Source organism: Charadrius vociferus, unplaced genomic scaffold (genome assembly GCF_000708025.1).
Source record: "Charadrius vociferus isolate BGI_N301 unplaced genomic scaffold, ASM70802v2 scaffold101, whole genome shotgun sequence".
Lineage (NCBI taxonomy): Eukaryota > Metazoa > Chordata > Aves > Charadriiformes > Charadriidae > Charadrius > Charadrius vociferus.
Genome location: NW_009646941.1, coordinates 499,441 through 514,678, shown reverse-complemented (window position 1 = coordinate 514,678; position 15,238 = coordinate 499,441). Strand labels below are relative to the sequence as shown.

Below are 15,238 nucleotides of genomic sequence, written 5' to 3'. Positions count from 1 at the left end.
AGATAATAGTATTAACAGTAGGAGCTGTGGTAAAAAGCAGCATTGGTGTTTTGTTTTGTTTTTTAAACAGCTTATTTTAGAAACAGTTATCTGAAAATTTCTTGAAAGTGGTTGGGACTTCTAGCAAAGTAAATAATTGATCAGTTTGTCTCTCTTCTGGTTTTGGTTGCTGGTTGTTAACTTGAGCATTTTTATGAATACATGCAAGGCCAACACAAGCCCAGGAGTATTAACAACAAACATAATATATATAGCACCAAATTCTCTAAGGTGCTTAATAGGTAAAGCTCTAGACCTGTCCCTGATAGTCCCTCCTTGACTATAAGATGTTAGTGTTCTCTCTACTGGAAAATTGACTTGGGAAAGCACAGTGGTATAATGACCAGGTATTATTTTGCCAGTGTATCTGTTTGAAAGTTGATCTGTTGCTCCAGAGTAAAAACTACTTTGGGTATTTGAGCAAATTTACTTTGCTGAGTAATATCAGTGTTATACTAGAACATGTTCATACAGGAAATTATACCATTGTAGTTTTGTTTTTCAGTTTTCCACAGTAAACAGTTTTCAGCTCTGAATATTCGAAGCAGCTGAGTAATGGGAAGAATGAAGTGCAGTAGGAAGCAGGGAACTAATGTTGACAAACACCTAACTAACGTTACAGTTCTGGTTTGGTGTCTTTTGGGGTTTTTTTTAATGCCACTTATCGTAGGTTTGAGGGTTTTTGTTCATTTTTGGGGTTTTCTTAGTTAAATGAATAAAAGGGGATTTCTACTTTAAAGAGTGAAAGGAACTGCATATTGTTTGTTTGCACCTTTCAACTTTACAAAATGTTGCTATTTTTATTCAGATGGGTCATCGAATCATGTTTACAACTATCAGCCATGTGATCATCCACGTCAGCCTTGTGATAGCTCATGCCCATGTGTAATTGCTCAAAACTTCTGTGAGAAGTTTTGTCAGTGCAGCTCAGAATGTAAGTAAAACATTTAAAAGCTATCTATAAATTTCTTTCACTGTCCCAACATCTAACTCTGTACGAGCGGTCTGTCTGTACTGCACTGTTTGCAGGAGCAGCAAAATGTGTCAAATAGTGTGAGAAGGAAGCACACGTTCAGTTTAATTTGGCCCTCTTAATAAGCCATTGAATGAAGTCAGGAACAGTCTTCATATTTAAAATTGAGGAAGACTAAAGTAAAATCAGGGAAGGAAAGAATCTGCAGTACTTCTTAACGTCCTAGGCAGATATCAATGACTATATTTCTTTTAATATTCTGATGTGCTATCATCTGCACTGTCTTAATTTTACAGTGTACTTTTTTCATACTTGTTCTTTTTGTTTTCCATATATTCCTTTGTAGGCCAAAACAGGTTTCCTGGATGTCGTTGTAAAGCACAATGCAACACTAAGCAGTGTCCGTGTTACCTAGCTGTACGCGAATGTGATCCTGACCTCTGTTTAACATGTGGAGCAGCCGACCACTGGGACAGCAAAAATGTTTCTTGCAAGAACTGCAGCATTCAGAGAGGATCCAAAAAAGTATGTAGATAGTTATATAGCTATATGCTTGTTGCCTTAGTTTTGAGGCTTTTTTATTTTTTCGTGCCAGCGAATGGAATTTCTTTGCCGCCTTGCTGTCAAACAGGATAAGAAAAACAAAAAAAAAAGGAAAAAAAGAAAAAGAAAAAAGGAGCTAGCTGTCACTTAAGTTACCTTGCTGTTAAGCTCTGTATACATTTTGTCATGTACCAATTAGTTACTGTATTCTGTGTAACACTGCAGTAGAATATCTCCTTTGCCCCATTCAGGCTTCACTTGTAATTCGCAAATAGGCTGCTGTTTTAAAGTGATAGCTCATCAGTCTTTTTCCCTAGATCAGCATAAGGAAGTTTGGCTCAGACATAGATACTGGCTATTTCTTCCTTCAGTTGTTGGTTCTAACGCACAAATTGTATGCAGTCTACTGAAGGTATCTCGAAAGCCCATTCAGCTCTGTTAAATAAATGAAGAAATAAACCTCGGTTCTGTTCTGCTTCGCAACATCTTCTCACAGACTAGTTCAGTCGAATACTGAGCTAATTAGTAGTGGGCTCCTGTCTGCTGACCTTTCTAGTTTGAAGTCCCTAGTGTATATGTTTTTATGTGAAACACCCTCATTTCCAGGTTAAACTAAAATTTGTATTGGTTTTTAAGTACTTCACGTGGTTTTTCTTTCACATACAACTTCTGATCCACGGGCTGTAATTTTAGTGTGCATTTGATAATTAGAAGAATCCGTGTTTGCCTTCTCTCCTGGAGTTCCAGCATACATTGCATTAAGTGATATCATTAAAAACAAAACAAAACCCAAAAAATCCAAGCCAGGCATGTCGAAAGTTTTTGTTTTTTCTCTCCCACAGCACTTGCTGTTGGCACCTTCAGATGTGGCAGGCTGGGGAATTTTCATCAAAGATCCTGTACAGAAGAATGAATTCATCTCTGAATACTGTGGTGAGGTAAGGATGGGGAATACTGGTTATGTAGGAGCTTAACTGGTGAAGTTGTGTGTTGGCTAGGGACCGAGAGATTGTCTCTAACTTGGAGTATACAGCTACTGCTGTCAGAAACTCCAAAACCAGAATCTAGGTAGTTGAAATGTCACAAAGAATTTGACATACTTTCTTGTAAGAATCACACTGGAATGTCGTTTTTATCTTAGATGCAAACTCAATTCAGATGTGCCTGGAATTTTGTGCAAAATCATTTAGTATAGTACTAAAGTTCAGTAGACGCTTTCACTAAATCATGTTCTGTAGTAATAAAACCCTGAATCAGGTATGCAGTCTTGATTTTGATGTGAAAAGCAAGTCTTGTTTTCCTACTGCTCTGAAAGAACTTATTTATGCTAAGAGCAAACCATGGGTGTTTGGTAAGCACAGAATGCTTGCTGAAAACAGTGCTTCATGTTTGGGAATATTTTCAGTCCCAGAGAATAAAAAAAAAACAACTTTCTTTCAGAATGTCTGGGGTTTTTGACCTTAAGCTGCTATGATTACAAAAGGGAAGAGGTGGTCTCTTTGACAAGTACTATTTCTTTCAGATTATTTCTCAGGATGAGGCAGACAGAAGAGGAAAAGTATACGACAAATACATGTGCAGCTTTCTTTTTAACTTGAATAATGGTATGTACTAGGCACAACCCTTGCAGCATAAACAAAATATGTATGCTCACCATTTTGTTCAGCCCTGTTCTTTTGCAGGCAGCAGGTAACATGGAGAAATTTTTTTCTTCTGCACATCTTTTCCTAGCAATGTGTGGATTCCTAACATTGACATGCTAGTCAACTTGATAGTAGCGATGGAGCCTATTACACAAGCCAACTCTACGAGATGAGTTGAGCAGTAGAATTTCACGGAGTAAAATTATGTGCAAGCATTAAGTAAAGCAGCCTGAAGAATTTAAAAGGCTGGCTAGGTATTGTCTGAAATAATTTTACTGTGACTTAAATTAGCAGTAAGTTATGATGGTTATTTTGTGTTGGGGGGAAAAAAAGCCACACGCAGACATATGGCATGTGGCTACTGCTACTTGAAGAGAAAAATATAGACTGCAGTGTGTCAAGTGTGAAATACTAGAAAGGATGAAAAAAAGCTGGTTTATGTTGCTGTTGACTTAGCATATGTATAGAGCTTGTCCTTGTGAAATAAATGTATAGAAACCAAGGTAGTGCCACCGTGGCAGGAGATAAATGGAATGCACAGCATGGGGCAACAGGAACATTTTGAGCCTTGCAGAACAATAAAGCTATCGTAGTATGATGTGCCAGATCTTCCATGTGGGAAGCTGAGCCGTTATCTCTTCCAGCTGCTAAAACCCAAACAAACTAGATATTAAACACAAAAATTTGTTTGTAGGTGACCTATCCATCACTTGTGGGTTTTGTTTTTCCCCCCCCCCTTAGATTTTGTGGTTGATGCAACACGCAAGGGCAACAAAATCAGATTTGCAAACCATTCAGTAAATCCCAACTGCTATGCAAAAGGTAAGTTTTAAATTTACTTGCTTTTAGCAACGTATGAAATCTGTGGGATACTTATTCAGAATACACATTTTATCAGTATTTGTGTTAACATGAGTTTAAATTTCTTTTGAACAGTTATGATGGTTAATGGTGATCACAGAATAGGAATATTTGCTAAAAGAGCCATTCAGACTGGTGAAGAACTGTTCTTTGACTACAGGTTGGTAAATGGACTTTAACTTCTTCCTATCATAGTCATAGACCGGATCGGCTGTCTGTATTTCCGCCCAGCTCATAATTACTTGCTGTGCCTGCCTCCTTACAACCTCAGCTCTGGGCACCTGAGAAGCAGTCCCCTTGCGTTACTTTTTTTAAGGCAGATACCATAGTAAGACTGACTTGAGCAAAGCAGCTGGTTAAGAGCTTTGCAAACTTGGAACAGCAGCTTGTATAGAGATAAGTGACAAATGGGGACAGACCTGCCCAATTTTTCCAGGCAGACCTACATATCAAACTTTATCTGGTAGGGTTCCCTAGGTACCAGTATGGGTTGTCTCTCCTATTGGTCAGAGATGGGCAAGAAGTATTATTGTGTTATTACAGAGAAGTGCTCGCTAAGATTGTGTTCGTACTTTCATCTAAAATTACCTCACTTGAAGCAAACTAAGCTGTCCAGTGACAATACTATGGAAGTCAACCTTGAGAAATGCAGTTGCTTTCCACTAGTTAAAATGATTTTTAGCACTGTGAGATTCAAGGTGAACAAGTGTGGAATTTTAGCATTTTGTTTCCTCTCAGTCAAACTCCTCTAAAAGCAGTTCCTTCAGTGGCCAGCGCTGTTCTGCATCTGCAAATTCACACAGGGATAAAGGCCCCAGCTGGTGAGGAAACTATGGGAAATCTAAGTCTGAAAATATTTCAAGCCATTTCAGAATACTGTCAGAACAATGAAGGTGAAATGTTCAGTGTTACCGATTTTTATTTTTGGTTTTGTTTTTTTAATTTCAGATATAGCCAAGCTGATGCCCTTAAGTATGTGGGCATTGAAAGAGAAATGGAAATCCCTTGACACCAGCTACCTCTTCTTTTAAACAAACAGCTGCCTTATCTTCAGGAATTTCTAGTACTGTGGGCAATTTTAGAAAAATAAAAATGCAATTTGAAATTCTGTATTTGCAAAGTACTGTAACAATAATTTATAGTAACAAATTTAAAAAACCCCAACTTTTTATTGCCTTCTCACCAGCTGCAAAGTGTTTTGTACCTATAAACTTTTGCAATAATGTGGTGTGGTACATTTTTCAACCTTGAATAAAGGATACTTGAACTTCTTCATTTTTACTGGAACTGAGTTGGAATTTTGTGTCAGCCAGTTGAGGAAGCAATGTGAACGCTTACTTTCAACTTCTGAGCAAAGGCAACTCCATATGCGTCTACTTCTCTGTCACTTCGGTTCACATTTAACATTAATGGGAAGATGTAAACAGTGCAGGAGACATCAGTCAGGCTCACTGAGGAACTTCAGCGTATAGCACTGAAGTACAGTAGTCACGGTCTTGCAGTTGCCATGCACCTGTGCCATGAAGCTACATTCATGTTCTCTAAAGTGCTGGTTGGGTCCTCCCCCCCCCAAAAAGGCCCAGAGAATAGCTGTGATTTCTGGTACAAACCCTACTTTCAAGACAAATTTGTGGTATAAGGTTTGCTTCTGTCTTCCATGTTACCTTAAGGCCAACCCAGCTGCCCAAGCAGGGGCCATGAATCTGTTCACTCAGTGGGGGAAGGACATGAGGACCCATTCGCATCATTTGATAAGGGAATCAGCAGTGGTATCCAATAAACTGCAGCTTCTCTGAAGCGACAAATTTGAATAATGAATGCAACAGTAATTACACCTACCAATCTCTTCTGCATCTTTTATCTATCTATCACAGTTATTATCTCTTACTACAGATTTTTTTATGTACATGTTTTCATCCAAAATTGTTTAGATTGCAGCTAGTTGTCTTCTTGGGTCTTGTACAGGGTTTATTTCTGATTTGCCAGCTGAGCATGAACTCTGCAGACTACTGCTGAATAGAACATGATGCTGTAGCCAAAACACCTGGGGGTGGGAGCGCAGGCACAGGGCAACACTGTTGGAAAACTGATTTCAAGAAATCCTGTCAATAATGACCATGTACCTTGCGCAGTGGGGAGGCTCCAACTCAGTGGTCCTGCCAAAGCAGCGCAGCCTGCTTCCACTCTCCAGTACAGCACTCAGCTGCCAGATGCCATCATGCTTAGTGGTGGCCTGAGTAAGAACTAAAAATTCATACCCCTCATCTTACTCATAAGAAAAGAAAAAAAATAACCTCAAAAACTTTTTTCCCTGCTTGGGTAAAGCATGGCTCTTGTCTGAAGCTCCATTGACAGCAGATGGGTTTTAAAAATAGAGCTCTGCAAGAGACGGCATACAGAGCAATGCTGCTTTTGCCAATGATGGGTTAAGGCTCAGCTTTAAGAGACAGCTCAGAGGAGGTTATTTCTGGCCTTCTGCACACAAACATCCTATCATTGAGCTTGCTTCTCTGTCACCGTACCACTCCTTACATCCTGCTACAAAAATCTACCAGCACCAAACTTTCTGCAAGAAGGGTTTACAAAAACAAAACATAAGACAGCATCTTAAAAAAAAAAAAAGGCACAGAAAGAATCACAAGCTCCATTCTTCTAAATTTCAAAAAGAATTTGAAAATTGAACAGCAAGATGCTTGTATTACCCATGCTGGCAGTTTTTAGTGTAATTAAAGTTCTTTCAGAATAGGAATAGCAAGCACACAAAAGCTCAAGTGGGCATGAGACTTTTCCCCCATTTTCCAAACCAGTTTGGATCACATCTAATACTGCTCCATAATTTTTATTTTTTTTTTTTTAAATCCAGACATTTTTGTGGGTCAGAGCTCAATTGTAACCACAAAAAATTAGTTTCCCCTCAGAGAAAAAACAGCATCAACACAAAAACCTGGCTCCCTTTTCTTCATGCCAGAACAAACACTGAACAACAAATCACAAATTCTAAGGGGAAAAGAGGGTTTGGCTGCAGAAGTTAGGTTCTTTTCACCATCAAGAACAGAACATATAAATTACCCAAACTGAGACCTGTGGGGACAGTAGCATTTTGCTTGTAATGTGTGGAAAGCTAATACTCATTTCACATGTATATAATGAGCACAAAACATTGTGAGAAGAATGGAATGAAGCCTGGTCAATCAATGGATGTGTAACGACACTCAAAAATATTTTACCTCCCATCACAGGTTGCATTTAATGGGAATTAATCTTTAGAACAGAAAATTGAGTGTGTCCCTAATCAAAGAAGTGGGCAGCCTAAACCTTATTTATTCAGGGCAGCATTTAGGCAAGTGTGATGCACTTTATAGCATACGGAACAATATTAAAAACAGCTCCAATTTCAGATGACCCAGTATTGCCACATGTATTCCAAGTATTTTCTATTTGCATATCTTGTGAAATCATCACAACTTTCTTTTCAAAACACAGCCATTTCGTCTTAAAAAAGTAACATGCACATCTGATGATAGATGACACTTAATTTCTTCAGAGAACAAAATGTGCTTAAATCACCAGAAAACAGGGAAAAGGCAGAAAAGCAAAACAAATTTCTATAGCTTTCATAACCATTATACCTTTTATTTACATTTAGAAAGATAAGTCATGAAACTTAAAACAATAAAACCAAATGCAACTTGTACAGAAATCTTTTAATTTTTTTTTTTATTTATCACACATTAAAAAATGAAACACACTATACAAATGGTTTTTCATAGCAGATTACACATGGGTCCATTCAGACTCGCTCTCAAAGTGCTGCCAACATTTATAAGTGCTGCCTGCGATGGCAGCTGTTTATCATATAGCCAATGTATTGATTTAAATGCAGTAGCATGCAACCCTTAAAGGAGAAGGGTTTGATTCCTTTCTGTTCTTAAATTAGGTTAAATGGCATTGGTGTCCATATTTACATACTTGAAATGTATCAATCCTGAGCAGTTCTGATGTAAATCTGAGACTGGCTGATGGGAGTCCTGGTCTCAGTTATTAAAAAGGGAGGTCCAAATGGCAGCAGGGTGGCTGCTATGAAGTTCCGTTGCTTTCATTCTTTCCATCACATACCTAATTGCCGAGTGTCACACAGTCAAGTAATTGCTAATAGAATGTTAAGCCAAGTAACTGTAGGTGTCCTTCTCACCATCTACACGTTCCAAGTACTCCTTCTCAATCAGAATGTCGATGCATTTCTGTGGGAGAAACAAACATAACCAGTGGGACACTGGCAGAAAAGCCCTCTCTGTAGTTGCTACAAACTTTGAACAGTTCTGGCCACTGGGATTCATGCCAAGTAGAGGACAGGAGTAGGCAAAGGGCACAAACCATGGCAATTCGCACTCCAATCTCTGACCACGTCCAAGTAGAGGACTTCACTAACCCACGAAACTGAATTACACTCACTTGGTGCCTTTCCAGGGTAAAGAGTGGGAGATCAACTGACCACCAGTATGCTGAGCAACTTCATAGTAAGACAGCAAATAGAGATAAACCGAGATGCAGAGTGCTTACTGTAATGTTACTAAAGATAGCACTTGCGGTAACTGCTTCACAACGTGACTGGGTGCATCTCCTTCAGCACTGGTGCCAGTTTATGCAACTGCTCTCCACTGCCTGTTTTTTGCCCCACCCATCCCCTTGGTCGTAGACGTAAAAACCATTGGTGAGACCACTAAACAAACTCACGAAGAAACCACAATTAAATACAATGCCCCCCTTCCCAACATTTTTACTCTAGAAGAGAGCGGGAAACTGTTCTATTGAGCGGGTCCACAAGCAGTGGAACTCGCACAACTGGCAGAGCGGGCACAGGAGAGAAATCTGGAGTAGAGGCTGCTGCAAGCTGGCACTTATGTGAGAAGATGCAATCAAGCTACTATTTTACCACTGCCAACAATACGAAACATGCATATTACCACAAGAAATACAATATTTCTGGTTAAAATATTTCCTACTTATTTACAACTCAAAAAAATCTGTCCTCACCCATCCCATCTCCTTACCTTCCCTTTATAATTCAGAAGCATGTATTTTTTCTATCTATAGCCTCCTCACCTCCTGGAATACAGGTTTACAGATGTGGTTCTCACATACCTTAATTACTGGAACTCGTGGCTTGAACCTTGAGGACAGCTGTGTTAGCACTTCTCCAAGCAGTTGCTGGTGTTTTAGAACCTTCCTCATTTTCATGATTCTCACAATAGCAGCCTGCACAGTAAAGTCAGAAAGGTGTGCTTAGAGCAAACTACTTGCCCTTCTGGATAAAGCCATTTTACTTCCCTAGCAGATCATGTCTGCTAGCGCAGAAGCATCATCGCAGCAAACTTGAGTACCAGATGGGGACAAGCATGCCTACGAATGTCAACTCCTCACACAGACTTTAAGAACTCGGATTCTATAGAGCACACAGTCATCAGAAGTGGTTTTGACACATGCATTTTAAGAACTACTCTGCTTACAGTCAGTCCTAACAATAGCACCAACTGGTACCAAGAGCAACGTGAAACTACTGATGTAACAGAAAGCTGCCTTTATATATTTTACTGTGACACACTCTTAGTAGTACAATTGTATTTCCTTCCCCTGCCCCTTTGCTTCTCAAGTGGATTCCAAGTGAACTGATAGAAAACCACTGTTGAGTTCATTCTAGGTAGTACTAGTTTTCACCCAGGACAGAGGTTTGCTGAGCGTGCGCATCCACAGAACCCAAACACTCATCAACATGTTAGAACAAATGTGAAGAACAGTCTCCTATCGTGCCTTTCTACATCTCCCGTTATGAACTCCAATCCCCTTTAGGAGTATTCTAAATACATTTTTAGCCCCAACACAGCTCCAACTGCAAGGACATGTTGTCTTTTAATAAAAATTAAGAAAATCCCACAGTAAGCTTAATTAAAAGGATTACCACGCTGTAGTTCAAAATTCATAGCATGGCAGCGTTTTGCAGTACAAGTCACCTGAATCAGTAGTTTCCTATCTTCCTCTATATTTTTGTGTGTAGTTTCTTGCTCCTGCTTCTGTTCAGTCTTCATTGGCACATTGATATTTACCCTTAATTTTTTGCTGTAAAGAAAAAAGTTAATAAAACAATTAGCCTTTTTAAAAACCAATCAAATGAAAAAAAAAAAAACCACCAAACCAAAAACCCCAAACAAAACCCAACTCCAGAATAAAAGCCACACCACCACAATTAGTTTACAACAAAAGGGGACTTTGGCACTCCTGAAAGTTTTAGACAATCTTACTCAAGGTTAAAAAAATAAATAAAACCAAAAAACCCCACAACCAACCAACAAACCTCAATACCTTTTTGGTGATTGGCTGTGTGTTTCATGACTTACTGAATCCAACCTAGTGGTCTGTTAGGTCAAATTAGCGCTGCACAATTACACTATATTTGAAACACCTCTGTTTAATAAGAAGCTTCCAGTCAGTCAGCGGGACAAAGAAATTCAGTGGAAATAGAATAATCTTTCTGATCTATGGATAGGATTGTGACCATAATGTGGAGAAATCCATTTGTTCTGTAAAGCTGAATTCTGCCTTTCTTTCACAGGCTTCCCAGTGCCCACGGCTGGGCTAGGGCGAGCCCACTACCACGGGTGACTGCTCTCAGGGCAAGGTGCTGTGTCCCAAGTGGGGAAGGTGCCTCACTCAGGGCACCAGGGAGTGCTCTCAGCCTGTTGGCTGCAGTGGGGAACGCTGCGGTGGAGAGGGGATTTGCTCCTTTATTTAGCATAGTCTTGAGTGTCAGGAATTGGGAACCACCGAGCCACACGGCGCAGCAACGCTGAGCTGTTTCCATCACTGCATTAACAGAACTGACTACGAATTCTCAAACCTTGAATTATTGGTCAAGGAGGGAAGAAAGCAGATTAAGAGTGAGGTACAAGGAAACGTTTTAAAATGTTTCTTTCAGTTGAGATTTTATCTTCAGGCAGTACTGAACTCCTCAATGAATTAATGTGTGTTTACATCTATGCTCTGGTAAGCATGATAAAAAGTCACCACAGTACTCTGAGCAGCTTAAAATATACGAATGTTGAAAGCAACACTGGTTAAAGTGGGTAATAAAAACTACTGAAAATCATGTTTATTAAGTTTTCAAATCACTGTACACCCTGAAGTTCTAAAATGAGCCCGCACATCTTCTCATGTTATCTCTAGTGGATAAACATTTCAGACTTTGACCTTTGCTGGTCGCTGTAGACTACTGTAGCCTTATAAAATATAATGTATTTTGCTGAGTGAGTGCATGCAAGCCATGCAACTCGGTAAAAAGCAGCAAATTTCTTACCAGAAATAAATTATACAAGAATTAGACAAGAATCAAGGAACAAAACGGACATATGAAAATACGTCCAGGCCTTGACAGACTTTATGACAAAGTCAAAGTCAGATAGCTGAAATCTTACCCATCCCCCTACTAGCCAACCCTCTCCTTAAAGCTGGTACACATTGGACCTATATTTGAATTGGCACTTGAACCCTGGAGCTTTCATCCCAGGTATTTTAGGTTTTACCGAAATTTTGAAAGCAGAGAAGGAGGATGCATGATACACAAGTGAAGTATGCTGCTGAAGTTTTTCCTTACTTTTTATAACCAAGATACAGTTTTATTAAGGTATCTGGTTTTAACTCCACCTCATCAACATTTGCATTTTCATCTTCCAAAACCTGCAATAAATAAATAAAATAAATAAACATTCATTAATACATTTTGCTGAATGTGAAGCAGGTCATAAAAAAGCGAGAGTACTTACAAGCAATTTTGATTTCAACAGTATCTGTAGAACTTGTGCCAAGATATCCTACAAAATTACAGAAAATATTATCAGCGCAGACAGCACCTTTCTCTAACTTAAAATAATTCAACTAGAATACACATATTTAGACATGTTCTGCAGAACACTGCAAAATGAGTGGAGAAAAAAAAAAAGCAGTAAAAATGTATTTCACAGAAATAAAATGTAATAAGGCCCTTTTTGGGTGTTAGGACATATTCCCCTTGCAGTTGGTAAACATCATCAAGTTCTTCAGAAAGACTAATTCCAAACAACATATCTTCCCCATTGCTGTTCTAGGAGCTATTTTGCAAGCAGATTTTTAAGTGTAAGAAATCGTTTTTCCCATACCATGCAAATATAGATACCATGGCAAGCCTTAACAAGCTTCAAGCAAGCGCCCTCTGCTTTCTGATTAACATACTTTCCTTTTTGTGCTTGCACCAGGGATCTGTTCTGGTTACTGTCGCTAGTTGGTCACCCAGATGGCTACACTACTCTCAATGTTCTGTGCAGGCCTGCAAAGCTGCTATTTTACCACAGTGGAAATCTTCTGGGTTTCCTGCAGTTAGTTTTCAGCTGTATAAAGCGTTTTATTCTGGTCCAACCATAAGTTGGACCAAATATTTATTTTGCATAAGTAAATAAATATATATCTGCAAACAAGCACCTATAATAAATGGCAACTCCATACAACTTCTGGGTTTGCTGTAAACCATCAGCAGCAGTAACTTTCTAGATATGCATTTCTGAAAGTAAAGATCTCACCGACTAGGAATTGCCTAACTTTCCAGAAGTCCCAGCAGACTTGATTCAAACCTACTAGTAAGTGACACAGATGCCAAATAAACCATGGGCCATAAAGTCCACTTGGAAAGAAAAGGAGTGAACCTTTTCCACGAGAGAGAGTGAGCCAATGAAACTGCAAATTTTACTATGTTCATGTATATAAGCCTTGAGATCTAAAGAAGAACGGATGTGCAGATCTATCGTTCAGAGAAAATGCTGGTTTTCCTAGAATGCTCTTTTAATATTAAAATGCATTGAAAAAATGTACTGAAGTGTACTGAAAACTTACTACCACAGCTCAGCAGCAAGCTAGACAATTCACTAGTCATGAACAGGATGATATATACATACTAAGATTCATCAGATGATTAGGCAGTTATGATTACAGGAAAGTAAACCAGGAATGTAAGTTGACCAAGAAAAGAGCGCATCTGTCTCCCTCAGGACAGTAACCGACTCTGCCTTCAAGCATGTCTAGTCCCAGTTTCTTACGATAGCAGGAAGAGCCCTGAAGACCAAAAGACTTGTTCACAAGAGTGTAGTAAAATGTGCAAAGTCACTACCATTTTTATTTGAGTACTGTCTGTCAGCTGCTGCACGGTATAGGCATCTTCTGTGTTGTACTGCAGTAAAATCGCCATCTGGAATGTGGATGCCTAACAGATCCAAAAAAAGAGAATGTAGGGTGAGGGGAGAAATCAGAAAATGAGAATGACCAAACGTAAATTCTGATTTTGAACAGCCTGAAATTCACCAGTTAAACACATATACTGGAATATTTGTAGAACAAAGAACAGCCAACTAGTGCTAATCATTACAACATACAGGAAAATCTGATGTTACTTATACAACCAGAACTCTACCTTCAAGCATCATCTGAACATAAACCTTTAAGATTATGATCATTTAACTAGCTGCAGACATTTCATCAAATCTTCTATTATGGTGTCAAAGCCTCATCTTTCTACTTGCTAATATAGTTCTAAATTATTTTCCTCTGTCACTTCCTGACTCTTACCCATTTAATCTCCATTAAAACCTACACAGACTAGTGAATTCATCCTCACAACCCTCCCAACTCCAGCAGAATAAGGAAACCAAATTTATAAACAAGGCAGCTATCAGTGGCTTATTCACATCTGTCACCACAGGGTTAACATCTGTTGATGACAAGTTCAAAATCTGAGATTATCTTGTTTCTTCTCAGTGTTGTAACTCCCCTCCTCTGTCTACTTTTTGAGAGAAAGCAGACAGGAAAGCATAAGAAGCATGAGTTCTTATGCAGAGAGGTTGCAGCTGTCTCACATAATGCAGTTCAACACCTGTTTAAACCACAAGTAATGTATTCCCTTTTCTAAGTCAATTTTTTTTTTAAACGTACATCTGAAGTATCACTACAGAAAATAAATCAAATATATAATAAAGGTTCTATTAACCACAACACCAACCACCATCTGGGGATGGCTAACATTTATGTTCACTTCAGTAATACACAGATCTGTAGCCATCCAGTCTTACATCTACGCGCTGTCTTATTCCTGTGAATTATGTTACTGCCTTTAAATAAAGCTAATGAACGCACGTGAGCACCATAAATAGTAGCTAAACATATATCTGTGTGTATACATGAGTGTTCACACACAGCCCCCAGTTAAGGAAGTGAATGATTTAAAACACCCAATTATTATACATCATTATATATACATCATATGTTAATGAATACTTTGACATACAAATACAGTACAGTTCGATTCACTCTATTAAAATTAGTCTGTGTGCAGGCACAGGTATTCACATGAACTCCACTACTTCAACACCTACACACTTCATCTTAAACACATTTATCTGCACAATGGTCCTTTAAAATAAGGAAAAGCAATTATCTCCAAATGAGGACCACGGAAGCTGAGCAGTTCATCCAGATAACATAAAAGCTGTGGAGCAGAGCATAAACACCCATCTTTTAAATGATCACCTGCACCTAGTCCTCTGAATGCAATCATCACCAAGTGTTTCTATTGGCATCATGTTATCCTTACCTGTAACGTGTATCTATTTTTGAAACAGTTGGTAACCAATTCCCCTTTGGACAGCTGATACAACCATGTTAATTTTCTTCCACTATGACGACTGGCATAAAACGCAGTAAATCTCTGATAGCTCCGTTCTAACTGTATAAAAACAACAACAATAAATAAAGAATATTATTTACCTTCATTTACCATTACTAGAACGTGCTCTGGAACCAGCAAAAGAGAATCAAATCTCATCACTCTCAACTGCCATGTTGTCTGAATAAGAAACAGAAATCCAAAGTATTCAAATTCTTCAGACTGGATGAAAATTTCCCTTTGTTACAAGTTTCCCCTTTAAAGTGTCAGTAACAATACAAACCTAAACAAGCATTTAAGTTTCATTCTTCCTTTTATGATACATCAAGCAAGGCTACAAAGGTCATTTCTTTTAACCGCCTTGATCCTCCAGGTATCAGCAGTTAAACTTACTTCTCATGTTAAGTATTCATGCCTTTGCCTATTCTGGATAAGCATTAAACA

The 15,238-nt window shown here is 38.7% G+C and overlaps 2 protein-coding genes across 6 annotated transcripts in view; one reads left to right on the top strand and one right to left on the bottom strand.

Annotated features, from left to right (window-relative positions):
• EZH2 (enhancer of zeste 2 polycomb repressive complex 2 subunit) overlaps positions 1-5,346 on the top strand; it is a 30,212-nt gene extending 24,866 nt beyond the window's left edge. For 4 of the 5 annotated variants that reach the window (XM_009895042.1, XM_009895040.1, XM_009895039.1 and 1 more), the window contains 7 exons: positions 848-973; positions 1,359-1,537; positions 2,398-2,493; positions 3,078-3,159; positions 3,940-4,020; positions 4,135-4,219; positions 5,008-5,346. In XM_009895042.1, coding sequence (XP_009893344.1) covers positions 848-973; positions 1,359-1,537; positions 2,398-2,493; positions 3,078-3,159; positions 3,940-4,020; positions 4,135-4,219; positions 5,008-5,068 — 710 coding nt within the window. In that variant the 3' untranslated portion in view covers positions 5,069-5,346. The remainder of the gene's footprint in view (positions 1-847; positions 974-1,358; positions 1,538-2,397; positions 2,494-3,077; positions 3,160-3,939; positions 4,021-4,134; positions 4,220-5,007) is intronic. The other variant, XM_009895044.1, reaches the window with a different exon arrangement.
• A 2,321-nt stretch (positions 5,347-7,667) lies between these two features.
• Positions 7,668-15,238, bottom strand: part of CUL1 (cullin 1) — a 37,883-nt gene continuing 30,312 nt past the window's right edge. The window contains exons 15-21 of the mRNA XM_009895038.1: positions 14,723-14,854; positions 13,247-13,339; positions 11,874-11,921; positions 11,705-11,787; positions 10,068-10,173; positions 9,202-9,315; positions 7,668-8,300 (exon numbers count right to left, since the gene is read on the bottom strand). Of these exons, the coding sequence (XP_009893340.1) occupies positions 8,220-8,300; positions 9,202-9,315; positions 10,068-10,173; positions 11,705-11,787; positions 11,874-11,921; positions 13,247-13,339; positions 14,723-14,854 (657 nt within the window). The 3' untranslated portion in view covers positions 7,668-8,219. The remainder of the gene's footprint in view (positions 8,301-9,201; positions 9,316-10,067; positions 10,174-11,704; positions 11,788-11,873; positions 11,922-13,246; positions 13,340-14,722; positions 14,855-15,238) is intronic.